The sequence below is a fragment of the Branchiostoma belcheri genome, unplaced genomic scaffold (assembly GCF_001625305.1).
Source record: "Branchiostoma belcheri isolate BF01 breed outbred unplaced genomic scaffold, Haploidv18h27 scaffold6, whole genome shotgun sequence".
NCBI classification, from domain to species: domain Eukaryota; kingdom Metazoa; phylum Chordata; class Leptocardii; order Amphioxiformes; family Branchiostomatidae; genus Branchiostoma; species Branchiostoma belcheri.
In genome coordinates this window covers 3,468,529-3,495,691 of record NW_017804242.1, presented here as the reverse complement: position 1 = coordinate 3,495,691, position 27,163 = coordinate 3,468,529, and the positions used below count along the sequence as shown (strand labels likewise).

At 42.6% G+C, this 27,163-nt stretch overlaps 5 protein-coding genes and 1 pseudogene across 6 annotated transcripts; all 6 read left to right on the top strand.

Annotated features, from left to right (window-relative positions):
- The first annotated feature begins 622 nt into the window (after positions 1 to 622).
- LOC109482457 (suppressor of SWI4 1 homolog) lies at positions 623 to 12,876 on the top strand. Of its 2 annotated transcripts, none has more exons than XM_019785166.1 (13): positions 623 to 808; positions 1,093 to 1,263; positions 1,824 to 1,925; positions 2,436 to 2,657; positions 2,880 to 2,956; positions 3,093 to 3,200; positions 3,464 to 3,587; positions 10,384 to 10,462; positions 10,684 to 10,738; positions 10,962 to 11,036; positions 11,392 to 11,450; positions 11,602 to 11,673; positions 12,024 to 12,876. In XM_019785166.1, the coding sequence occupies exons 1-13, from the start codon at positions 782 to 784 to the stop codon at positions 12,314 to 12,316; spliced, it is 1,464 nt and encodes a 487-aa protein (XP_019640725.1). In that variant the 5' UTR covers positions 623 to 781; the 3' UTR covers positions 12,317 to 12,876. The 2 variants fall into 2 exon arrangements, with proteins under 2 accessions (XP_019640725.1, XP_019640724.1); XM_019785165.1 differs by lacking the exons at positions 10,384 to 10,462; positions 10,684 to 10,738; positions 10,962 to 11,036; ... (1 more) ...; positions 11,602 to 11,673; positions 12,024 to 12,876 and adding exons at positions 3,879 to 3,957; positions 4,142 to 4,196; positions 4,412 to 4,486; ... (1 more) ...; positions 5,035 to 5,106; positions 5,477 to 6,171.
- Positions 6,778 to 9,529, top strand: LOC109482473 (ficolin-1-like). Its single transcript, XM_019785194.1, has 6 exons — positions 6,778 to 7,141; positions 7,511 to 7,598; positions 7,765 to 7,910; positions 8,542 to 8,638; positions 8,789 to 8,953; positions 9,175 to 9,529. Exons 1-6 carry the CDS (start codon positions 6,929 to 6,931, stop codon positions 9,423 to 9,425), a joined length of 960 nt encoding a protein of 319 aa, XP_019640753.1. The 5' UTR covers positions 6,778 to 6,928; the 3' UTR covers positions 9,426 to 9,529.
- An 893-nt stretch (positions 12,877 to 13,769) lies between the features above and the next one.
- Positions 13,770 to 15,731, top strand: LOC109482481 (ficolin-1-like). Its single transcript, XM_019785204.1, has 5 exons — positions 13,770 to 14,153; positions 14,336 to 14,481; positions 14,762 to 14,858; positions 14,999 to 15,163; positions 15,386 to 15,731. Exons 1-5 carry the CDS (start codon positions 14,039 to 14,041, stop codon positions 15,634 to 15,636), a joined length of 774 nt encoding a protein of 257 aa, XP_019640763.1. The 5' UTR covers positions 13,770 to 14,038; the 3' UTR covers positions 15,637 to 15,731.
- Positions 15,732 to 16,430: 699 nt separating this feature from the next.
- Positions 16,431 to 26,005, top strand: LOC109482266. The gene is made up of 16 exons (XM_019784954.1): positions 16,431 to 16,753; positions 19,668 to 19,854; positions 20,003 to 20,148; positions 20,260 to 20,356; positions 20,460 to 20,624; positions 20,771 to 21,011; positions 22,626 to 22,812; positions 22,914 to 23,010; positions 23,116 to 23,280; positions 23,429 to 23,577; positions 24,063 to 24,323; positions 24,431 to 24,614; positions 24,741 to 24,886; positions 25,036 to 25,132; positions 25,287 to 25,451; positions 25,664 to 26,005. Exons 1-16 carry the CDS (start codon positions 16,502 to 16,504, stop codon positions 25,924 to 25,926), a joined length of 2,802 nt encoding a protein of 933 aa, XP_019640513.1. The 5' UTR covers positions 16,431 to 16,501; the 3' UTR covers positions 25,927 to 26,005.
- On the top strand, positions 21,736 to 24,013 carry LOC109482464 (ficolin-2-like). Its single transcript, XM_019785177.1, has 6 exons — positions 21,736 to 21,988; positions 22,203 to 22,515; positions 22,667 to 22,812; positions 22,914 to 23,010; positions 23,116 to 23,280; positions 23,429 to 24,013. The coding sequence occupies exons 1-6, from the start codon at positions 21,746 to 21,748 to the stop codon at positions 23,677 to 23,679; spliced, it is 1,215 nt and encodes a 404-aa protein (XP_019640736.1). The 5' UTR covers positions 21,736 to 21,745; the 3' UTR covers positions 23,680 to 24,013.
- Positions 26,006 to 26,125: 120 nt separating the features above from the next.
- LOC109482265 overlaps positions 26,126 to 27,163 on the top strand; it is a 3,665-nt pseudogene continuing 2,627 nt past the window's right edge.

Below are 27,163 nucleotides of genomic sequence, written 5' to 3'. Positions count from 1 at the left end.
ATCAATCAATCAACTTTATTGCTCAACAATTGTGGCTATTCGTACGCTTCACTTACTCCCATAGCGGCCCTAACTGAATGGTGACCAAATCGAATAGAAGGTATAAACTACCCCGTGTCAACGCTTGATCACATGAACACTGGTACCCACCCCTGTACGATGGGGCCCTACATGTATGTCAGTCTGAACCGTGACCCTACCAACATCCTGATTATGAACCTGAGGGGTCCCCGAGGGGCGTTGAACAAATGTTCCGGCCGGATATTAAACACCTCCACCGTGCATTGTCAATCTCAAATTCAATTTACGCTGCGCGTACGTATTTTAAACAGACAGCGGACCTCACATAAGTCACGTGAGCAGCACGCTATAGTTATCCACCCTATGGGATCAATATATAATGCACTCACTCATACTTGACAATATTGTTTTACCTAAGAATATACAAGTCATTTTAATACACCCAACATCTGATTTTAATTATTGTGAAAAACCTGTTGCTTTTGAAATGTGAATTTGGTACATTACAATAATAGTGATTTATATCACGTCTGCTCTCTGCTCTATATGCATGTAGATAGATATTGACCTACATGTAAAATGTTTTCAAACACCCCTGTCTTTTAGTGGACTGCTCTGGTAACCTTTAACCCTTCACACGAGGTTTGCAGCTGCAGTGTTGGAACATTTCTCCCAGTTTTCTACGCTCAGAAATCCATATAAAGACGCGGTGTGAAACAAAACCGTATAGTTTATCCCCAGGAGCCTTCTACGAGGATCAATGGCGCGTAAGAAGAGCGGGAAAAGGGTGAGCTGGTCTTCCGAGAACTGCGAGATAAAATGGAGGGGGAGGGGGGCATATACGGTCTGCCAGGGTCTGCCAAACTTGCACGTGTGGTGCTAACCCGGTCACCTAGTCGCTCCGAGGACTATAGCTTGAGTTTCTCGGCAATTTTATGCCTCTTTCCCCGCCTGGCCAGCTACACCAACCCTGATATTTTTTTTTGCCTGCTTAAGTTTAAAGCAATCAACAGCCCAGCTAAATTATTTCTGGCCCTTTAAAACCAAACCCTATGTTGTGTTGTTTTCTAGAAGGGAAAGGCGGCCAAACAGGCCCGACAGAATGCCGAGTACGAGAGGGAAGACCTGAAGAAGGCTCCTCACACGTTCGTCATCGCCAGAGGCAAGGTGGGCAACAACGTGGGTCAACTGGTCACGGACATGCGCAGAGTCATGGAACCCTTCACTGCCTCAAACCTCAAGGTGTTTGTTTGTTTGTTTCATACAACTCGTAAACTCGTAAAGTTCAAGCTGAGTAAAACCAGAGAGTGAGGTTAGATCCAGACACACTGGGATGGTGGGTCCCTTAATCTCCAAGCAGATCATACGGTGGCATGGCAGCATCCATTGGCAGTGTCCATTTTTAATAGCCACATGTACGATCTGCACGGGTATGTTTAATTTATCTCAGTACCTGTTACCATGACAGTTCTGATGAAAAAAAAAACACAAAATGCCGTCCATAGCGGAGATGTGTTGTGCTCATGTTGGCCACTATCTGTAGTGTTTTATGTTTGGAAGTGATTGGTCATGTACACGTAACGTTACATTTATTTTCAGTTTCAGTAAGGAAATTGGTGTTAGTTGAGGTAAGTAACAGTTACCTTTCCCAAGTGAGTAACTTCAAGTCAAGGGGCAGTATCAAACCCAGAATTTATTATTATATTAGTGAACAACTCTAACGACAAGACCACCTTGCACCAGGTAAACATATTAACAATATGAGATATACCAGTACTAACAAGAAGTTGTCTTTCCTACAGGTGAGAAAGAAGAATGTCCTGAAGGACTTTGTTGCTGTAGCTGGTCCCCTGGGAGTAACTCACCTGGTCATCTTCACCAAGACAGAGAAGGGAGTCAACATGGTAGGACTGCTGTCTCCAGTATCAGGCTTTCTACATACATACATAATATTCGGATGCCTAAATGCCCATAAGCATTGAGCATCATCATTTCTATTAGCATTGTATAAAAAATATGAAGTAACATCAGCGTATTAGAAAAGATGCCCATTGAATTGATAGTGCTAAGTACATGTACTACTAACCTTGATATTTGAGAAGTTTATGAATCTAGAGAAATGTTAATGGCATCTGCTTGGAGATTACAGACTTGGTATAAGTAATTATTGTCATTATTGTCAACATTTCAGTTTAAAACTTTAAAAACTAATAAAAGTATTAAACTGAAATGTTGAGTTTCTTTTGCAACTGGGAGAACTGTTTGCTCCCTTTACAAAAATTGACAATTAAATCTTGAAATGTACATACAAAATGTAGAAATCTTGGAAAGATATCATTATGTATACATGTGTATGTATTGATTTGCTTGTTGTATGATTTAGATTTAAATTTGAGTTTATTTTTGTCTTGTAGAAATTTTCCCGTCTACCCAGAGGTCCCACCCTGTCCTTCAAAGTTGAGAACTACTCCCTGTGTAAGGATGTCCTGTCCACACTGAAGAGACAGCAGACATACGCCTCACAGTTCCAACACTCCCCCCTCCTGGTGCTGAACAACCTGGCACGGGAAGGCATGCACTTCAAACTCATGTCCACCATGTTTCAGAACATGTTTCCTTCTATCAACATCCACAAGGTAAGGAACTCTTCTCTTGGGTTGATGTACAGACATTGTATTCATATGTAGACTTAAAACAGTCCATAAACTAGCTCCGGTTTGTTCCAATGATTGCTGCTATACGCAGAACAGTCTGTCCCTATTCAAATGTTTGGTTCTGCATATATATAACTTTGGGCATTTATCTAAACTCATATTAACTACATTTGTAAATGCTTTCATTGTTTTCCTCTACTTTAGTTGAAGCTAAACACCATCAAGAGATGTGTCCTCTTCACCTATGACCCTGACACAAACATGGTGGACTTCAGACATTAGTAAGTTTTACTGTATAGTGTATACTATACTGTCTCATTCCATATGTTAATAGTAAATATGCATTTGCTAAGATTGGGTAACATGTTTGACCTGTGCACATTTTGTGCTGACTCTGATGACTTTGACCTTCCTCAGTAACATCAAGGTCGTACCAATGGGCATGAGCCGGGGGGTGAAGAAGCTGCTCCAGTCTAAAGTCCCCAACCTTAAGAAATATGAGGATGTCAGTGAGTACATCTTAGGGTGAGGAAACCAAAATTGTATTTTAAAAAATGTGCATATTCATAAATATTAGAGAAATTCTTACCAAATTACGGTAAATTTTTGAATGTCATTAGAAAAGCAAATTTTTGTTGTCAGGTATATAAGTTTTGAGGTCTTTATAGCTATCATGGAGATATTCTACTAATATCTAGCTTAAAGATTCCCAATATTAGCAGCCCTACTGCATTGAATATGTCAACATCTGTGATGTCACTGCTTGACATTTTTTGGCAACACCACAGGGGTGGGAACCTTTCAGAGAGTGAGGCTGAGCCTGATGGTGACCAGAATGAGGTTGACCTGCCCCAGGAGGTCGCAGGTCGAGGGAACGAGGCTTCACAGAAAAGTGCCATCAGGCTGACAGAGGTTAGTATAGATAGATCGTACCTGTTGTTCATATTGTGTTCCTCAAATGTATGATCTTAAAAAAAACAGAGGAAGGAACAAAACTAGTTTCTATTGCCCAAGGAATATACTGCACCTTGATATTAGGTTTACATGTGTATAGTATAGATGATAGATGTTTGACAGCTCACACAGATTGTTCTTGGGCATATTGTTATTGACAATGTTGTTATCACATTGTCTTTTCCTCTGAGATAGTTTATCAGATGTAATAACGAATTAGGCTTATTTTGCTTGTTTTTAAATCCCCAGATTGGTCCCAGACTGAGACTTCAGCTGGTGAAGATAGAAGAGGGTTTGTGTGAGGGAGACGTCATCTTTCACCAGTTTGGTAAGGAATCATAGAATGTACCTGGTTCTTGTGCTACTGCAGTATAGTAGAAAGTAGATCAAAACAATCTGCAATACAAACTACCAGCTTTATTACAATAGTTTATAGAACTTGCACATTATCATGGAAGAAAGATACCTGGAAAAGTAAAGTGAATTTAGAGCTTTTGTTGTTTTAATTTCAGTTACAAAGTCAGCAAAGGAGATAGAAGAACTCAAAGAAAGACGGGAGGAGAAAAAGTGAGTATTCTTAAAGAAGTCTTTCAATTGTGCAGAGCTATTTTTATCCTGCATTTTTTTATAAAACAACTTCCAAGAAATGGGTGTGATGCATGAACATGTTACTGACTTTTGATATCACTTAATGTCAGTTGTATATAGTATGTTTGCAATTGAATCATATCCTAAGGCTAACGTCAAGGACACAATACAATATTTGCTGTGTTCTCCCTCAGGATGATCAAGGCACAGAGAAAGGCTGAGCAGGCTGCAAACATCAAGAAGAAAGAGCAACTCAAGGAGGAGAACAAGTAAGTTAGAATGCTCATTCATCTGAAAACAACATACATGCTTCTTTATAGCCTGACTCCCATCATTTTTATTGTTGTGTGAACTATCTTATGTACATACCATTGTTAGAAGAAAGATAATTGTTTATACGTTAACTCCATGTGGTACAAAAATGACAAACAAAATGTCTGACATATGATGTCACAAACTAGCATGGTAGCACCCATTGACCCAAAGGTAAAACAGAATAGGTTCTGCTTCACAAACCTGTAATGATACATGCTGGCACTGAAGAAGTACATATGCCTGTCAGCAGGGTGGAAGTACAGAACTTATACTTTCCTGTGTGTCTTTTCAGGCAACGATCTCTGGAAGGGATAAAGAGGAAGCAAACAGAGAACACAGCAGTTAATGAAGGTAGGAATGTACATAAAGTTATATAGTCTGGTAACTATCCTATAGGTATTCTAGCTCCAGTTTACTCCTGCTGAAAGAAGAAACATGAGAAATGAAAATGTATGACTGTATGAATTGTACAGTTCACATAGATGTTGTCTATTCCTTGCAGAAAACCCTGAGGACTCATCTGATGATGATACAAAGTACTTCAGACAGGAAGTAGGGGAAGAGCCAGATGCAGGTAAATTATTAAGATGACAGATAGAGGTACAAATTTGCATGAAATGGAGAAGGTATAATATTGACATGTCTGTAGTTGTTTTGTTTGCTCTGATAAGGGGAGCTGTAGAATGGGATGAATTCCAGGCTGCTCCCAACCCAGTGCCAACCTTGTGGGAAGGTTCTGAATGCGTGACATGTTCCTCTGTGAATAGTTTCATCACATCTGGGAATGCATCTACAGCAGCAACACCTGTGCTGCAGTAGCACTATGTGAACCAGTCAGAATTGCCCTGAGGAAGGTGACAGACGGTCACTGAAACATTGGCTGTGAAAAAAACACTTGGTTGTATAAAAATAGCATGTTTACTCAGTGACATTTTCCTATCCAGACCTGATGCTGTCTCGAACATCAAAGAGGAGACCCACCAAGGAAGATTCCTCAGAGAAAAGGAAAAGGCCAAGGAGTCAAAGTCAGCCTCATGGCGCCCAGGGAAACAGAAACTTCAAGAAGCAGAGGAGCGAGGGACAGGGAAAGCCTGGGCTTAAAGGTCAGAGGGGGTTCAAGAGGAAAGAGTTTGACGAGGGGAAAGGTGGGGGAGAACAGAAGAAGTTCGGGCCAAAGGGGAAGGTTTACAGGGTAAAAGGAGCAAAAGGGCCTATGAAAGGAAAACGTTCCAGATAGTATCTTGAAAGTTCATCTGTGTTGGTAGAAGTCATTATGATCCAGATAATAGTTATGGCCATTACTTTGGAACATCTGTTTTGCCCAGCTGTATTTTGGCAAACCCACGCCTACCTCCTGGTTATTTTCGTCCATTATTATCACCAAGAGTAAGGCAAATTAGCAAATGTGTTTATTGTACTTTGTAGTGCATTTTTGTTTCCTCATGTTGTCATAAACTGTAAATGACAGCTAATATTGCAAATGGTATTAACATTTTTAACATTATTTCAAATAAACACTTAAGACGTTTTATTAGATAAACAATCCAAGAACGCTTGTACTGCAAACAAATTTGATATGTAACAGAAGTTTATTGGTCATAAACATATGCCCTTCAAAATGAAGGTTAAGGTTACCAAATCTTTGAAAAGTATGAAGTCTTTTACACAGTTAATACATGCATCATTCATTTTTGTACATTTACTGATAACTTGCGTTGATTGTCTATGTAATGACAATGCCACTTCTCTTCTACTGTAACAATGGAATACATCAATATTATGTAATTGTGTTCTGGTACTGTTGTGAAAGTATCTGTATCTGTATATATAGCCGGTATAACCGCCTTTCGGCGTAACACACCAGCTTAAGTGTTGCAAGTTAGTCATTGATAAACAAGTCATGATAGACAGGACGAAAGAAAGAAAGGAAGAAAGAAAGAAAAAGAAAGAAAGAAAGAGAAAAAGAAAGAGAAAAGGGAAGAAAAATACATGAAAACGTATGATATCTGAATGTATTTTCAACCCGGTGCATTGTTATGGTAAATCTGTCCTTTGGTATAATATATGGTTGCCAATATTTGATTTTCCTGCCCAGAAGCGGTTAGTAAACTTCAATGTCCACTTATATCTTGACCAGGAGGGGTCTAAATACCTTTGAGTTCATTATTTCCCGATTGCTTCGCACACAATCGTTAAGGAAATGCCTTGCTTAATTCTTTGTTGTTCAGAGCGATAAAGGTCACATACTCGAAATGTTCCTTGAACAGCGCTGTAAAAGCTATACCTGGCAAAACGAATAAGAGCTGGCCATCTGTTCAGGCTTAGCTTAAATCATATAAAGGCGCTACACAACCCTCTGCAAAGCTTTGTCACAAGGCAGCCGCGTACCGCACACCATGGCTCTCTGTCCAGTCCTCCTGCTCGCAGTCCTGTGCTATTCCGAAGCAAATGTGCTAACAAGTCCAAATGAGGTGGAAGTGAGTGAAACGGGCGTATCCGCTGGGTCTTGCCAGGCCCTCGAGTACCTGCTGCTGTACATTGGCAGACTGGAGAGCGACTTGGAAGAACTGAGGAACAGGACGGACCAGTGTTGTCCTGGACAAGACACGGTCGGTGCTTTTCTTATCTCTTACATTTAAGTTACAAGGAGACCAGTGCAATGGCCAAGTGGGCAGAGCCTTGCATTCGGTAGGTTGTAATGCACTCAGCGTTTGGGAAAGAGTGAACTAATTTTGTATTTCTGTCCATTGTAATGTAGACCGTTGGCCAATATTTGGGCTTTGGTTAAATCTATGATTACAAGCCACTTTTAATTCAAACCCTGACTCATTGTCAAAGAATACAATAGAAGAAAGACAGTTGCCTCTATTAAATACAATGTGTCTAAAGGTACCGTTTATGGCTAAGGATTTACAGTTTTGCTACAGTTTTGTTAACTTCTTCACTGACAGAAAATGTTATAATATGTCCTCCACCAGCAGGTAACGGTGGCTGGTCTGCAGACTGTGGTTTCGGATCAGGCTGTGACCATCCAGCAGCTGCAAACTAGGGTGAACCAACTTTCAGGTACTAATCCACATAAACTCATTTGTTTCCTGCATTCACCTTTCATATATTGCAACAGTAAAATGTTAGATTGTCGAAATAGGACTTTTTGGATTTGACAACGTTTTAATGTACGTTCATCCAAGTTTAAAAATATACATATGTTCATTCGATGTTTGCAAATTAGACACTTTGAACGGTGCCCGTGACTGTATGGAACTGTTGGCGACTGGACACGATACCAGCGGTGTGTACACCATCTACCCTGATGGAGGAGGGAAAAGTCCTGTTCACGTCTACTGTGACATGGACACTGACGGGGGTGGATGGACGGTAAGACTGCTCCCTCATTAATAATAATCTACCTGTGATCAATAGGCAAAAGAAACGGCGACAATTTGGCCAAAAAGACTCACTAACACTAAAGCTGGTGTGTTACGCCGAAAGGCGGTTATACCGGCTATACAGATACAGATACAGATAATGCCATTTTCGTAGCCTGGTATCCAGTCTGATCGTGATTGGGGGTATTGGGGTGTTTAGGCAGGTTGTGTCTTCGGGGCCTCTAAGAGCTTCCCCCACCCAGTGCAACAGACCGTCCCGGTAGGAGTGTTACGCTAATCAGAGACAGTATGCTCGGGGATTTGGTTTCCCCCAACACGAGGAGGGCTAATTAATCTCTCGTGAAATACACACCGGGAAGCTTATGTGAGGCGGGCGGGCCAGAGCTCTTGCGGCCCCGACCACGAATCAGACTGGATACCAGGCTACCATTTTCGTTGAACTGATTTTAATTCCAGTTTCATTACATGGTACGGCATTTACCGTCCAGTTTTTTTTTAATTTCTCAATCTGGATCCAGATTTATCTTTGATTTATAAAAGATCACAGAAGTTGATGCGTGGGTTTGTATATTTGTGTACTTCCTCGTTTAAGGTTTATCCAGGCGTGTCTTGATTTTCAGCTATTCCAAAAGCGCCAAGATGGTTCGGTCAACTTCTACCAAGACTGGCAGGCGTACAAGACGGGGTTTGGTGACCTCATAGGAGAGTTCTGGCTAGGTGAGGTTACAACCCTTTGATATGATCAGAACATTTAAAAAGCCCTCAAGGATATTTTGTACTGTAAAAATCCTGTGAAAATTTCCTGTATTCCTGTATACTTATTACTACATACGTGAAAGGATATAGCGACTATTTTGTGGACTCCAGGTAATGACCACCTGCACCGTCTGACGGCCCAGGATGTGTACGAACTGAGGGTGGATCTGGAGGACTTTGAGGGGAACACGGCCTACGCCAAGTACAACATCTTCAGGGTGGAGGATGAGGTGCACAAGTACAGGCTCACTGTGGACGGGTACTCTGGTACAGCAGGTAAATTATCAGCGTTTTCTATCGCTGATGGCCAAGGTTACGAGCAAGGTTCCTACATGACTGGTCATTTTCTTTCTGTTTCATTGCCCTGCTAGTGTGTTTCAAACCTTGACAAAATGCACGTACTGCTATGATAACCAAATTATTCACCCCATTGCCCCATTACAATTACGAGAGTATGCACGATGTTGTCGTTGACTGTACGCACTTATCTTTTTCAGGTGATGGTATGACCGCTCATCATGACATGTTCTTTTCGACATGGGACAGGGACAACGACATTCACGACACGGACGACTGTGCCGAAACCTACAAAGGTGCATGGTGGTACAGTAGCTGCCATGAATCGAACCTGAACGGCCAGTACCTGATTGGGAGTCACCAGTCGTTCGCAGACGGTGTCAACTGGTATCATTGGAAGGGCCACCGCTATTCCCTGAAAACCACTGAAATGAAGATAAGGCCTAACTAGGCCAAGCAAATGTTCTCAAAGAAGGTTGATCCAAAGTCCCTTCTAGATCTCCAACATACATCATAACAGAAGGTTATTGATGAGTAAAATTGAATCGACAGCAAACTACATACTGTGTCAGTTGTCATGATTTGGGTTTAGCAGTTTTATTTACATAGTAATAATCTAGCCCATACTAATGACTCAACCAGCAAAGGAATTGATAAAAGTAACTATTTCTGAACAGTAGAGGAACAGATCCAAGGATGAACTTTGCTTCAGTTAATACTAGTACTTTGATACACTAATCATCAAAATTATTCAGATTTACGATTGTTACTTAAGGGGAATTGGAGGAATGTTATTAACACACGATTTACACGGATAACGTTAAAAAGGTAAGAAAAATCTGCAGGCCGGAGGTATAGTCCCTAAAGCCCCTTTAAGTACATGGCCGTGACCTCCCGACCTTCTCCATACTATAGTAGGGAGTTAGTCGAGAGCAAGGATATATGTGGTTGAGAGTTGGTCGGCGAATGCAGGTGGGTTTTTCTACCTCCATGGTCTTCGAGGTTGCCTTCTAGCATTTATGGATTTTGAAAAATGCATATTGAAACTCAAAAGTTCTATTATTCTTAGATCAGTGGAACGAACTGCAGCCATAATAGGATGGATTCCAGTCTAACGCCAGTGCATTCCTTAACGACAGACATCCCCAAATAGCTGACTCGCCGCGTTAAGTGTACGTTATAGATATAAAATGACTCTTAAAATATATTTGACCTCCATAGTGCCGTGTGAATAGGACAAACATAACTCACCCCTTGAGAACACCACAGGTGCTTCTGCGCTGTCTTTACGTAATTACACATATATATATCCCAGCTGAATGGATCTTTACCATTAGCTTTACCATCGCGTCGCCATGATGGTTCTTTCCATCGTCATCATCGTCGTCTTTCTTTACAAAAATCCCCAGATTGGTCCCAGACTGAGACTTCAGCTGGTGAAGATAGAGGAGGGTTTGTGTGAGGGAGATGTCATCTTTCACCAGTTTGGTAAGGAATCATAGATTGTGCCTGATGCTTGTGCTACTTCAGTATAGTAGAAAGTAGATCAAAACAATCTGACAGATACTACCAGCTTTATTACGATAGTTTACAGGACGTACAGAATATAATGGGAGAAAGATGCTTGGAAAAGTAAAGTGAATTTAGTCTGTACTGGATGCCTGTAATGATAGTGATGGTTTAGAGAGCTTTTGTTGTTTTAATTTCAGTTACGAAGTCAGCAAAGGAGATAGAAGAACTCAAAGAAAGACGGGAGGAGAAAAAGTGAGTATTCTTGCAGACCTCTTTTAATTGTGCATAGTAATTTTTACCCTGCATTTTTGCAATGAAACAACTTCCAAATGCTACCCAAGAAATGGGCGTGATGCATGAACATGTTATTGACTTTTGATGATACTTAATGTCAGTTGTATATAGTATGTTTGCTATTGAATCATATCATAAGGCAAACGTCAAGGCTACAATACAATATATTCTTCTCTCTCAGGATGATCAAGGCACAGAGGAAGGCTGAACAGGCCGCAAACATCAAGAAGAAAGAGCAACTCAAGGAGGAGAACAAGTAAGTTAGAATGCTCGTTCATCTGAAAACAACATACATGCATCTAGTCATAGTCTGACTTCCATTGTTTTTTTTAATTGTTTTGTGAACTACCTTATGTACATACCATTGTTAGAAGAAAGATAATTGTTTATAAGTTAACTCCATGTGGTACAAAAATGACAAACAAAATGTCTGGCATACAGTGTATGATGTCACAAACTAGCATGGTGGCACCCATTGACTCAAAGGTAAAACAGAATAGGTTCTGCTTCACAAATCTGTAATGATACATGCTGGCACTGAAGAAGTACATATGCCGGTCAGCAGGGTGGAAGTACAGAACTTAGTTATACTTTCCTGTGTGTATTTTCAGGCAACGATCTCTGGAAGGGATAAAGAGGAAGCAGACAGAGAACACAGCAGTTAATGAAGGTAGGAATGTATATAAAGTTATATAGTCTGGTAACTATCCTATAGGTATTCTAGCTCCAGTTTACTCCTGCTGAAACAAGAAACATGAGAAATGAAAATGTATGACTGTATGAATTGTACAGTTCATATAGATGTTGTCTATTCTTTGCAGAAAACCCTGAGGACTCCTCTGATTATGATACAAAGTACTTCAGACAGGAAGTAGGGGAAGAGCCAGATGCAGGTAAATTATTAAGATGACAGATAGAGGTACAAATTTGCATGAAAAGGAGAAGGTATATTGACATGTATGTAGTTGTGTTTTGTTCGCTTGATAGAGGAGATGTAGAGTAGGATGAATTACAGGCTGCTCCCAACCCAGCACCAACCTTGGTTGGAAGCAAAGTTGTGGGAAGGTTCTGAATGCGTGACATTTTCCTCTGTGAATAGTTTCATGGGAATGCATCTATAGCAGCGACACCTGTACTGCAGTGCAATGTGAACCAGTCAGAACCGAACTGAAACGTTGGCTGTGAATAAAACACTTGATTGTGTAAAAAGGGCATCTTTACTCAGTGACATTTTCCTATCCAGACCTGATGCTGTCTCGAACATCAAAGAGGAGACCTGCCAAGGAAGATTCCTCAGAGAAAAGGAAAAGGCCAAGAAGTCAAAGTCAGCCTCACGGTGCTCAGGGAAACAGAAACTTCAAGAAGCAGAGGAGCGAGGGACAGGGAAAGTCTGGGTTTAAAGGTCAGAGGGGGTTCAAGAGGAAACAGTTTGACGAGGGGAAAGGTGGGGGAGAACAGAAGAAGTTTGGGCCAAAGGGGAAGGTGTACAGGGTAAAAGGAGCAAAAGGGCCTATGAAAGGAAAACGTTCCAGATAGTATCTTGAAAGTTCATCTGTGTTGGTAGAAGTCATTATGACCCAGATAATAGTTATGGCCCATTACTTTGGAACATCTGTTTTGCCCAGCTGTATTTTGGCAAACCCATGCCAACCTCCTGCTTATTTTCGTCCATTATTATCACCAAGAGTACGGCAAATTAGCAAATGTTTTTATTGTACTTTGTAGTGCATTTTTGTTTCCTCATGTTGTCATAAACTGTAAATGACAGCTAATATCGCAAATGGTATTAACATTTTTAACATTATTTCAAATAAACACTTAAGACGTTTTATTAGATAAACAATCCAAGAACGCTTGTACTGCAAACAAATTTGATATGTAACAGAAGTGTATTGGTCATAAACATATGCCCTTCGAAATGAAGGTTAAGGTGACCAAATCTTTGAAAAGTATGAAGTCTTTTACACAGTTAATACATGCATCATTCATTTTTGTACATTTACTGATAACTTGCGTTGCTTGTCTATGGTAATGACAATGCCACTTCCACTAGCTTCTCTTTATCTGTAACAATGGAATATATCAATATTATGCAATTGTGTTCTGGTACTGTTGTGAAAGTATCTGTATCTGTATATATAGCCGGTATAAACGCCTTTCGGCGTAACACACCAGCTTAAGTGTTGCAAGTTAGTCATTGATAAACAAGTCATGAAAGACAGGACGAAAGAAAGAGAAAAAGAAAGAGAAAAAGGAAGAAAAATACATGAAAACGTATGATATCTGAATGTATTTTCAACCCGGTGCATTGTTATGGTAAGTCCTTTGGTATAATATATGGTTGCCAATATTTGATTTTCCTGCCCAGAAGCGGTTAGTAAACTTCAATGTCCACTTATATCTTGACCAGGAGGGGTCTAAATACCTTTGAGTTCATTATTTCCCGATTGCTTCGCACACAATCATTAAGGAAATGCCTTGCTTAATTCGTTGGTGTTCATAGCGATAAAACTTACATACTCGAAATGTGCCTTGAATGGAGCTGTAAAAGCTATACCTGGCAAAATGCATAAGAGCTGGCCATCTGTTCAGGCTTAGCTTATATCATATAAAGGCGCTACACAACCCTCCGCAAAGCTTTGTCACAAGGCAGCCGCGTACAACACACCATGGCTCTCCGTCCAATCCTCCTGCTCGCACTTTTGTGCTATTCCGAAGCAAATGTGCTACCGGGAACGAATGAGGTGGAAGTGAGTGAAACGGGCGTATCCGCTGGGTCTTGCCAGGCCCTCGAGTACCTGCTGCTGTACACTGGCAGGCTGGAGAGCGACTTGGAAGAACTGAGGAACAGGACGGAGTGGTGTTGTCCTGGACAAGACACGGTTGGTGTTTTTCTTATCTCTTACATGTAAGTTACAAGGAGACCAGTGCAATGGCGAAGTGGGCAGAGCCTTCCATTCAGTAGGTTGTAAGTGTGAAACGTCGGCCAAGTCATACTAAAGACTTAGAAATGGTGCATAACGATTTTTTTTACTTAGCACTCAGCATTTGAGAAAGAGTAAACTAAGTTTGTAATTCTGTCCATTGTAAGGTAGACTGTTGGCCAATATTTGGGCTTTTGTTTAATCTATGATTACAAGCCCAAGAATACAATAGAAGAACGACAGTTGCCTCTAATACAATGTGTCTAAAGGTACCGTTTATAGAAGAGGATTTACAGTTTTGCTACTGTTTTATTAACTTCATCACTAACAGAAAATGTTACTAGTATATGTCCTCCACCAGCAGGTAACGGTGGCTGGTCTGCAGACCTTGGTTTTGGATCAGGCTGTGACCATCCAGCAGCTGCAAACTAGGGTGAACCAACTTTCAGGTACTAATCCACATAGACTCATTTGTTTCCTGCATTAACCTTTCATATATTGCAACAGTAAAATGTTAGATTGTCGAAATAGGACTTTTTGGATTTGACGCATGTCTCAGCCAAAACGTTTTAATGTGAGGTTCATCCAAGTTTAAAATATACAACATGTTCATTCGATGTTTGCAAATTAGACACTTTGAACGGTGCCCGTGACTGTATGGAACTGTTGACGACTGGACACGATACCAGTGATGTGTACACCATCTACCCTGATGGAGGAGGGAAAAGTCCTGTTCACGTCTACTGTGACATGGACACTGACGGGGGTGGATGGACGGTAAGACTGCTCCCTCGTTGATAATAATCTACCTGTGATCAATAGGAAAAGAAACGGCGACAATTTGGCCCAAAAGACTCACTAATGCCATTTTTGTTGAACTGATTTTAATTCCAGTTTCATTACATGTTACGGCATTCACCGGCCATTTTTTTTTAATTTCTCAATCTGGATCCAGATTTATCTTTGATTTATAAAAGAGCACAGAAGTTGATGCGTGGGTTTGTATATTTGTGCACTTTCTATTTTAAGGTTTATCAAGGCGTGTCTTGATTTTCAGCTATTCCAAAAGCGCCAAGACGGTTCGGTCAACTTCTATCGAGATTGGCAGGCGTACAAGACAGGGTTTGGTGACCTCATAGGAGAGTTCTGGCTAGGTGAGGTTACAGCCCTTTGATATGATCAGAACATTTATGTTTAATCTTAAGAAGCCCTCAAGGATATTTTGTACTGTCAAAAGCCCTTATCTTATTACTACGTACATGAAAGGATATAGGGACTATTTTGTGGACTCCAGGTAACGACCACCTGCACCGTCTGACGGCCCAGGATGTGTACGAACTGAGGGTGGATCTGGAGGACTTTGAGGGCAACACGGCCTACGCCAAGTACAACATCTTCAGGGTGGAGGATGAAGTGCACAAGTACAGGCTCACTGTAGACGGGTACTCTGGTACAGCAGGTAAATTATCAGCGTTTTCTATCGCTGATGGCCAAGGTTAAGAGCAAGATTCCTACATGACTGGTCATTTTCCTTCTGTTTCCATTGCCCTGCTAGTGTGTTTCAAACCTTGACAAAATGCACGTACTGCTATGATAACCAAATTATTCACCCCATTGCCCCATTACAATTACGAGAGTATGCACGATGTTGTCGTTGACTGTACGCACTTATCTTTTTCAGGTGATGGTATGACCGCTCATCATGACATGTTCTTTTCGACATGGGACAGGGACAACGACATTCACGACACGGACGACTGTGCCGAAACCTACAAAGGTGCATGGTGGTACAGCAGCTGCCATCGTTCCAACCTGAACGGCCAGTACCTGATTGGGAATCACCAGTCGTACGGAGACGGCGTCAACTGGTCGCGTTGGAAGGGCCAATACTATTCCCTGAAAACCGCTGAAATGAAGATAAGGCCTAACTAGGCCAAGCAAATGTTCTCAAAGAAGGTTGATCCAAAGTCCCTTCTAGATCTCCAACATACATAATAACAGAAGGTTATTGATGAGTAAAATTGAATCAACAGCAAACTACATACTGTGTCAGTTGTCATGATTTGGGTTTAGCAGTTTTATTTACATAGTAATAATCTAGCCCATACTAATGACTCAACCAGCAAAGGAATTGATAAAAGTAACTATTTCTGAACAGTAGAGGAACAGATCCAAGGATGGACTGTGCTTCAGTTAATACTAGTACTTTGATACACTAATCATCAAAATTATTCAGATTTACGATTGTTACTTAAGGGGAATAGGAGGAATGTTATTAACACACGATTTACACGGATAACGTTAAAAAGGTAAGAAAAATCTGTAGGCCGGAGGTATAGTCCCTAAAGCCCCTTTAAGTACATGGCCGTGACCTCTCGACCTTCTCCATACTATAGTTGGGAGTTAGTCGAGAGCAAGGGGTGGTTGAGAGTTGGTCGGCGAGGTTGCCTTCTAGCATTTATGGATTTTGAAAAAATGCATATTGAAACTCAAAAGTCCTATTCTTCTTAGATCAGTGGAACGAACTGCAGCCATAATAGGATGGATTCCAGTCTACCGCCAGTGCATTCCTTAACGACAGACATCCCCAAGTAGCTGACTCGCCGCGTTAAGTGTACATTATAGATATAAAATCAATCTTCAAATATATTTGACCTCCTTAGTGCCGTGTGAATAGGACAATCGTAACTCACCCCTTGAGAACACCACAGGTGTTTCTGCGCTGTCCTTATGTAATTGCACATATATATATCCCAGCTGAATGAATCTTTACCATTAGCTTTACCATCGCGTCGCCATGATGGTTCTTTCCATCGTCGTCCTCTTCCTGCTGCACCAGTTCAGCAGTTCAACAGCCCAACTCGGCTCGGAGGATCCTGCTGGATGGACTGACATTGGACTGACTGACGTTGGAGATCACTTTGCCTTGAGCGGATCGTGTATGGCATATGGAGAACTTCTCCAGTACTTAACTAGACAGGACAAGCTGGAGAGCGAGCTGGAGGCACTGAAGAACGACAGTCAGCAATGCTGTGGGGGGCAATGGGCGGTAAGTTTGTCTCACTTGGTCGGAATCCATATCACGTTTTAAGTCTGTATGTACGTCTTGGCGTCATGGTATTTTTTGTAATGTTGGACGGAGAATATCGAGAATATTGGCTGTAACAACAATGTGCATGTAACTTTTCAGAACAGGTCATATCCCTTGGTACCAGTGGGGTAGCTATTCTGCATTTTGTACTTTGTAGCAACACTTTAACTTGTGTTAATTTTTCTATCTCTGGTTCGCGAATGTACAGGTCAACTTCAATGACCAGTCCAACATCATTCAGCAACAACAGGCAACCATTCAACAACAACAGGCGACAATACAGCAGATGCAGGAGCTTCTCACGGCAGTCTCAGGTTCATTTCATTTCGATTTAGTCCGCAACTGTAGAGCATAGTTAGCTCTAAATTATCTGGTTTAGGTGATAGATTTGAAACAACTTTTTGTAGAAGAATTTAACCCAGTTTTATGTGATACTGTCTTCACAAACTAGACAAGCTGAACGGCCCCCGTGACTGTATGGAACTGTTGGCGACTGGACACGATACCAGCGGTGTGTACACCATCTACCCTGATGGAGGAGGGAAAAGTCCTGTTCACGTCTACTGTGACATGGACACTGACGGGGGTGGATGGACGGTACAGTTTTTAAGCAATCCTTAGTCAGCCCTTCAGATGACTTTTTAAATCTCTCTCATACACATTAATATATGTATCCATTTCTATGTCTAGTTGTTCCAAAAGCGCCAAGACGGTTCGGTCAACTTCTACCAAGACTGGAAGGCGTACAAGACAGGGTTTGGTGACCTCAGGGGAGAGTTCTGGCTAGGTATGATTACAACCATTCAACATTATGAAAACGTTTATCTTAACTTAAAATCTTAAGATCCTTAGGGATATTCTATACTGATCAAAATCCATGAACATTTCCACAGGCAACGACCACCTGCACCGTCTGACGGCCCAGGATGTGTACGAACTGAGGGTGGATCTGGAGGACTTTGAGGGGAACACGGCCTACGCCAAGTACGACATCTTCAGGGTGGAGGATGAGGTGCACAAGTACAGGCTCACTATTAGCGGGTACAACGTTAACAGTACTGCAGGTAAACTATCAAGCTTTTATTACTAGTATTTAGAGCTATAACACGTTTGCCCCTGAGCTTCTTCAGTTTAGAAAAAATCTAGGCCAAGGACTGTCCTTTTAAAAGGTTTGATCATTATGGTAATGATTGCGATTCAAAGCAATGTAACAAGGTTTGAACCACCACAGCGTTCGCTGATAGTCTAGATTAAAAGCAAGGCTCTGATATGAATGGCAATATTTTACCTCTGAGTCATAGCCCTATCAGTGTGTTTCAGACTTTTGTACAGTTAATAAGTATTCATACCATTACCAAGTCAATTACAATCACATGGGGCATGGTTGGTTTTATTCCTAACTGTAGATATAAATTTTTACGTGTTTAATTAATTGTCAGGTGATGCCATGACCGTCCCATCCCATCCACACGACGGCATGTACTTTTCTACAAGGGACAGGGAGAACGACATTCAGCCCCATGATCACTGTGCCGAAGTATACAAAGGTGCATGGTGGTACAATCACTGCCACGTTGCAAACCTGAACGGCCTGTATCTTGGCGGGACTCACCAGTCCTTTGCAGACGGTGTCAACTGGGAGCCATGGAAGGGCCTCCACTATTCCCTGAAAACTTCTGAAATGAAGATAAGGCCTAACTAGGTCAAACAAATGTTCTGTAAGAAGGTTGATACAAAGTCCCTTCTCACACATCATAGCAGAATTTCAGATAAAATCAAACCATCAGCACGACATACTGTTGTCAGTCCTCATGATTTATTTACTGTTTCTGGTTACCTTAGTACTAGTAATAACTTAGTCCATGCTAATGACTCAACGGGGAAAAGGAGGGATAGAATGGATTATTTCCGGGGAACGGAACAGTTCCGAGGATGAACTGCTCCTTAAGCCCCTAAACAAATAGCTGACGGAGGCAATCCTGGCAATGGTTGGGAGTTAGATGAAAGCAATTAAGGCCATTTGTGGTTGAGAGTTTGTCAGCGAGGTTGCGCCCACTAGTCTTTAAAATGCGTGTGCACCAGCTGACTACGAAAAAGGAAATGGCTCGATTTACCCGACGTAATGTAGTTTCATAAAGTAATGGAGAGAATGAACGTGATCCAGACAACTAGTTCCTGTGCTCAATTTTACATAGATGCGTGGTGTGTAAGTGTAAGTGCAAATGTAAAGTTGTTCCTCAAATAACTGTTTGACCCATATAGCCTCGTGTGCAAATCACAAAAATAGCTCACCACTTGAGAACACTGCAGGTGTTTCTGCGCTATCTTGACGTATGTAATTACACACACACATACCCCATATATCCCGGCCGAAGGGATCTTTACTATCAACATTCCTATCGCGTCGCCATGATGGTTCTTTCCATCGTCTTCCTCTTTCTGCTGCACCAGTTCAGCGGTTCAACAGCTCAACTCGGTTCGGAGGATCCTGCTGGATGGACTGTGACTGACGTTGGAGAACACGGTGCCTTGACCGGATCGTGCCTGGCATATGGAGAACTTCTCCAGTACTTAACTAGACAGGACAAGCTGGAGAGCGAGCTGGAGGGACTAAAGAACGAGACTCAGCAATGTTGTGGGGGGCAGTGGGCGGTAAGTTTGTCTTACTAAATGTCATTCACATTACACAAATATTAATGTACATCTTGGTGTCGTGGTCTTTTTTGTAATGTTGCACAGAAATGTTTCGAGAATGTTGGCTGTAACTGCGTGTACGATGTGCTTATGACTTTTCATAACAGATATCCCTATGTACCAATGGAGAAGATATTCTGCACTTTAATTTTGTGTTTTTTCTCTTTATCCGCGACAGTCCTTTGGCAGTCTACAGCTCAACCTCAATGACCAGTCCACCGTCCTCCAGCAACAACAGGCCACAATTCAACAACTACAAACAACCGTGGATGATCAGGTCAACATCATACAGCAACAACAAACCACCATTCAACTACAACAGGCGACAATACAGCAGATGCAGACGCTTCTAACAGCAGTCTCAGGTTACTTTCTGGTGTACCTCATTAATAATGATTGTAATCTTTAACCATAGTTTAGCTCTATATCAACTGGTCAAAGTGAGCAAGTTAAAAGAACCTTTTATTACAAAACTTTTCCCAACTTCATGCAGCACTGTCTTCACAATCACAGACAAGCTGAACGGTGCCCGTGACTGTATGGAACTGTTGGCGACTGGACACGATACCAGCGGTGTGTACACCATCTACCCTGATGGAGGAGGGAAAAGTCCTGTTCACGTCTACTGTGACATGGACACTGACGGGGGTGGATGGACGGTACGGATTTCAGGCAATCTTAAGCTTTATTGAGTTGTCAGCAGATGCCTTTTTTTAAATTCACTTTGGATGCATGGATACATTACAATATGTACCCATTTCCACTATCAGTTGTTCCAAAAGCGCCAAGACGGTTCGCTCAACTTCTACCTAGACTGGCAGGCGTACAAGACGGGGTTTGGTGACCTAAGAGGAGAGTTCTGGCTAGGTGAGGTTACAACCTTTAAAATGGTCAGAAAATTTATATTTAATCTTAAGAAGCCCTGAAGGATAGTTTGTACTCGGTCCAAATCATGTGAACATTTCCACAGGTAATGACAATCTCCACCGTCTGACGGCCCAGAATGTGTACGAACTGAGAGTGGATCTGGAGGACTTTGAGGGGAACACGGCCTACGCCAAGTACAACATCTTCAGGGTGGAGGATGAGGTGCACAAGTACAGGCTCACTGTGGAAGGGTACAACGGCACTGCAGGTGGGTCGTAATGTAAACCTCGTATCGACTATTTGCAAGATGTCAGAAATGTTCTTGCTCCCAAGCGAATTATGATGGCTATCAAAATATGTCACTTTAGCCAAACCTTAAATCTTTTAAATATCTGACATTCATCTTATTTTTAGGTGATGGCCTGACCTACCACAATGGCATGTACTTTTCCACAAGGGACAGGGAAAACGACATCCACAGTACTGATCACTGTGCTCAAGTGTACAAAGGTGCATGGTGGTACCGTAACGGCCACCATTCAAACCTGAACGGCCTGTACCTGTTTGGGACTCACCAGTCTTACGCAGATGGTGTCAACTGGCTGCCATGGAAGGGCCTCTACTATTCCCTGAAAACTACTGAAATGAAGATAAGGCCTAACTAGGTCAAACAAATGTTCTGTTAAGAAGGTTGATACAAAGTCCCTTCTCACACATCATAGCAGAATTTCAGGTAAAATCAAACCATCAGCACGACATACTGTTGTCAGTTCTCATGATTTATTTACTGTTTCTGGTTACCTTGGTATTAGTAATAACTTAGTCCATGCTAATGACTCAACGGGGAAAAGGAGGGATAGAATGGATTATTTCCTAGGAACAGTTCCGAGGATGAGCTGCTCCTAAAGCCCCTAAACAAACAGCTGACGGAGGCCTCTCCTGGCAATGGTTGTGAGTTAGATGAAAGCAAGGCCATTTGTGGTTGAGAGTTTGTCAGCGAGGTTGCGCCCACTAGTCTTTAAAATGCGTGTGCACCAGCTGACTACGAAAAAGGAAATGGCTCGATTTACCCGACGTAATGTAGTTTCATAAAGTAATGGAGAGAATGAACGTGATCCAGACAACTAGTTCCTGTGCTTAATGTTACATAGATGCGTGGTGTGTAAGTGTAAATGTAAAGTTGTTCCTCAAATAACTGTTTGACCCATATAGCCTCGTGTGCAAATGACAAAAATAGCTCACCACTTGAGAACACTGCAGGTGTTTCTGCGCTATCGTTACGTAATTGCACACACACACACACACACACACACACACATACCCCATATATCCCGGCCGAAGGGATCTTTGGTATCGACGCTGTGGTATCAGCATTCCTATCGCGTCGCCATGATGATTCTTTCCATCGTCGTCCTCTTCCTGCTGCACCAGTTCAGTTCTTCAACAGCCCAACTCGGTTCGGAGGATCCTGCTGGATGGACTGTGACTGATGTTGGAGAACACGGTGTCTTGACCGGATCGTGTCTGGCATATGGAGAACTTCTCCAGTACTTAACTAGACAGGACAAGCTGGAGAGCGAGTTGGAGGGACTAAAGAACGAGACTCAGCAATGCTGTGGGGGGCAATGGGCGGTAAGTTTGTCTTACTAAATGGCATCCATGTTACACAATGTACATCTTGGTGTCATGGTCTTTTTTGTAATGTTGCACAGAAATGTTTCGAGAATGTTGGCTGTAACTGCGTGTACGATGTGCATATGACTTTTCATAACAGATATCCCTATATACCAATGGAGAAAATATTCTGCACTTTAATTTTGTGTTTTTTTCTCTATATCCGCGACAGTCCTTTGACAGTCTACAGCTCAACCTCAATGACCAGTCCATCGTCCTCCAGCAACAACAGGCCACAATTCAACAACTACAAGCGACAGTGGATGACCAGGTTAACGCGAATCAACACCAGCAAACCACCATGCAACAACTACAAACAACCGTGGATGAACAGGTTAACATAAATCAACACCAGCAGACCACCATGCAACAACTACAGACAACAGTGGATAGCCAGGTCAACGTCATACAACAACAACAGACCACAATTCAACAACAACAGGCGACAATACAGCAGATGGATGCGCTTCTCACAGCAGTCTCAGGTTCATTTCCTGTGTACGAGTACCTCCTTGTAATCGTTAACCACATCAGCATAGTTTATCTTTACATGATCTGTTCTAGGTGAACAATTTAAAAGAACGTTTTATTACAGAACTCCTTCCAACTTCATGAAATACTTTCTTTACAAACTAGACAAGCTGAACGGCCCCCGTGACTGTATGGAACTGTTGGCGACTGGACACGATACCAGCGGTGTGTACACCATCTACCCTGATGGAGGAGGGAAAAGTCCTGTTCACGTCTACTGTGACATGGACACTGACGGGGGTGGATGGACGGTACAGACTTCAGGCAATCTTTATTGAGTTGTCAGCAGATGACTTTTTTTAATTCACTTTGACTTATACACATTACAATATGTATCCATTTCCACTATCAGTTGTTCCAAAAGCGCCAAGACGGTTCGGTCAACTTCTACCTAGACTGGCAGGCGTACAAGACAGGATTCGGTGACCTCAGGGGAGAGTTCTGGCTAGGTATGATTACAACCTTTAAAATAGTCAGAAAATGTATATTTAATCTTAAGACGCCCTGAAGGATAGTATTTTGTACTGGTCAAAATCCTGTGAACATTTCCACAGGTAATGACAATCTCCACCGTCTGACGGCCCAGGATGTGTACGAACTGAGGGTGGATCTGGAGGACTTTGAAGGAAACACGGAATACGCCAAGTACAACATCTTCAGGGTGGAGGATGAGGTGCACAAGTACAGGCTCACTGTGGAAGGGTACAGCGGCACTGCAGGTGGGTCGTAATGTAAACCTCGTATCGACTATTTGCAAGATTTCAGGAATGCTCTTGCTCCCAAGAGAATTATGATGGCTATCAAAATATGTTACTTTAGCCAAACCTTAAATCTTTTAAATATCTAACATGTTCATCTTATTTTTAGGTGATGGCCTGACCTATCACAATGGCATGTACTTTTCCACAAGGGACAGGGAAAATGACATCCACAGTACTGATCACTGTGCTCAAGTGTACAAAGGTGCATGGTGGTACCGTACCGGCCACCATGCAAACCTGAACGGCCTGTACCTGGTTGGGACTCACCAGTCTCTCGCAGATGGTGTCAACTGGGTGCCATGGAAGGGTCTGCAATATTCACTGAAAACTAGTGAAATGAAAATCAGACCAAATTAGGCTGACATTTATGCATCGTCATGGCCAGCATGAGGACTAGCATCCAGGTCCTCACGGACAATAAAATGAGTACAGAGAGAAATAAAACACCAAGGTGGACTTGTGTGAATAGCCTACTTTGTTGATAGTCTTGAAGTAAAATAAACAACACCATTACTTGTCAATATTTACGACAGGCGTCCCGCAACTTACTAACTTATCTCCTTAAATGTAAATAAAGAATACTCCTCAAATATGTTTGACCTCCACAGACGGTCCCGTATACAAAGAACAAACATACTAGTAACTCACCCCTTGAGAACACCACAGGTGTTTCTGCGCTGTCTTTACGTAATTGCACATATATATATATATATCCCAGCTGAATGGATATTTACCATTAGCTTTACCATCGCGTCGCCATGATGGTTCTTTCCATCGTCGCCCTCTTCCTGCTGCACCAGTTCAGCGGTTCAACAGCCCAACACGGTTCAGAGGATCCTGCTGGATGGACTGTGACTGACGTTGGAGAACACGTTGCATTGAGCGGATCGTGTCTGGCATATGGAGAACTTCTCCAGTATTTAACTAGACAGGACAAGCTGGAGAGCGAGTTGGAGGGACTGAAGAACGAGACCCAGCAATGCTGTGGAGGGCAGGGGACAGTAAGTCTTTGTTCCTAAACAGTTTGCTGCAAGCATGTCATATTTTAGAGCAGTATAGAATACCTTAGAGTGAAGCTCACTATGGAATCCATTTGCATTTGTTACAGTACACCTTCCAAGCCGCCGTTCTGCAGCAACAACAGGCCTTTGTAGAAGAGCTGGGAGCGACAGTGAGTGACCAGGCTAACACCATGCAGCACCTACAGGATACGGTCAACAACCAAGTCAACATCATTCAACAACAACAAACCACAATACAGCAGATGCAGACCCTTTTGAACCAAATAACAGGTTCGTTTCCTTGGCAGTGGCTCTAATGTAGAACTGTGGCAATATTCAATGCAGTAGAACATCTAGAAATGCTTCTATAGTAAGATTTTTCTAACTTCAGTGTATTTTTACAAACTGATCATGAAGACAGGCTTAGCGGCCCTCGTGACTGTATGGAACTGTTGTCCACTGGACACGATGTCAGTGATGTGTACACCATCTATCCTGATGGCGATGGAAAAAGTCCTGTTCACGTCTACTGTGACATGGACACTGACGGGGGTGGGTGGACGGTAAGAAGGCATTGCTTTGTTTTTATTCATATGCCAGTCAATTTGAATATTTACTTGTCAATTTCCTTCCACTTCTTACAGCAAGTTCTTGTTCTTCTTTTGGCGTATTGAAAGCTTCATATTAAAAAAAATTCCATGTGCATATACAGTTGTTCCAAAAGCGTCAAGATGGTTCCGTCAGCTTCTACCGAGACTGGCAGGCGTACAAGACAGGGTTTGGTGACCTCAGGGGAGAGTTCTGGCTAGGTGAGGTCTATTTTTGGATGATGTACATGTTTATCATATATACATGGTATCATCGTAGGTATGCCTTCAGCAAATTTGATAAAGGGTTTAAGTCAATAATGTGGACGCCTCTTACTACGTGAAAGGATTATAGCGACTATTTTGTGGACTCCAGGTAATGACAACCTCCACCGTCTGACGGCCCAGGATGTGTACGAACTGAGGGTGGATCTGGAGGACTTTGAGGGCAACACGGCCTACGCCAAGTACAACATCTTCAGGGTGGAGGATGAGGTGCACAAGTACAGGCTCACTATTAGCGGGTACAACGGAACTGCAGGTAAGTTTTGCTGCCAAGATTCGTCCCTCACTGTCTGAGGAAATGACGAGATCCATCTAAATGTTGATTATGTAATGTGTTCAGCTGATTACGTAACGCATAAAAACGCCTTAGAACGCATTCCACTCACAACAGAAGCCATCAAGAATTCAAGACCTTGATATCAATAAAACACTTACTTTGTATATTTAAGATACCTGTTTGTTTTTCAGGTGACGCCATGACCGACCCATTCCATCCTCATGACGGCATGTACTTTTCTACAAGGGACAGGGAGAACGACATCCACACCAGTGAGCACTGTGCTCAGGTGTACAAAGGAGCGTGGTGGTACGAGAAATGCCACCGTGCAAACCTGAACGGCCTGTATCACGGAGGGGCTCACCAGTCCTTCGCAGACGGCGTCAACTGGTTCCCATGGAAGGGATACGATTATTCCCTAAAAACCACTGAAATGAAAATCAGGCCTAACTGAGCCAAGCAACCAGGATCACAGAAGGTCGACATAAAGTCCCTTCCCCGGCACTTGTCGAAATAAAGAGCCAATACCATATACTGTTACTGTTGTTGGGTTCCATGATTCTGGCTGCCATGTTGATAGCATAATGCACAAAATAAGCACATGGTTGTATCATTGACTAAGTACCCAAAGAGTAAAGAAAATATGGGAAAAATTGACCCTTGGTAATTTTTGTTAATTGTCTAGAAAACCCCTGTTTCTTTTGTTTCGGCCCGTAACCTTTGACACGATCACGTGATACGCCATTCGACTTGACGGTACGCGGGTGCCGGTCTTGCTTTTGTTTTTCTCTTCATCTGGTGTTTTTGCGAGTATGGAGTCTGATCCTGAGACGAAGAGGAAGAAGAAGAGACGATGTTCCGTGTGTCGGCTACCAGTGAAAGGACACCCGGGACCATACGGCCGCGGCAGGTGCACTTTTGAGCGGCCAGAAGGAACCTCAGATGAAGACTTTTTCGGACGACAGCGGGGTAGTGCTAACGTTCAGGAGAAGATCAGAGGCCTTCGGCGGCACAGTAAAGTTCCGGAGCTAGTGCGTAAGGCCTGGTCGGACAGCCTCTCGGAAGACGCGGAAGAGGAGGTGAGGTTGGCTAGATCATACAACCTAAAGAAATCGTCGGATGACGGCGGAGAGAAAGCCAGCGTTCGAGCAAGAAGTGAGCCCCCTCCCCAGGTTTCTCGCCAAAACGCACGTGATCGGAGCAGGGAGTATGCACAAGGGAAAGACCAGCCCGACATACGAGACCTGAGAGAATCTAGGAAATTGGTCAAAGAGGTGGACAAGGCTTTGGACGACTGGTTACATCCAGTTACAAGCCAGGAGAGGAGGATCAGCGACAAATGCCTTGACGAGAGCGACTTTGATTCAACTTCAACATCATCACAGACTGAATCGGGGCGGTCGTCCGACACAGAGGAGTCAGCTTACACACGAAAACCAGAAAGGCGCCGGCGTCGCAAGGGGTCGCGTAAGAAGAAGACCGAGGCTAGGGATCCGCCCCAAACGCTTTCATCCGACACAACAGAGGCAGAGTCGGGTTTCGTGAGAAAACCAGACAAGCGCAAGCGTCGCAGGGGGTCGCGTAAGAAGAAAACCGAGGCTAGGGATCCGCCCCAAACGCTGTCATCCGACACAACAGAGTCAGAGCTGGGTTTCGTGAGAAAACCAGACAAGCGCAAGCGTCGCAAGGGG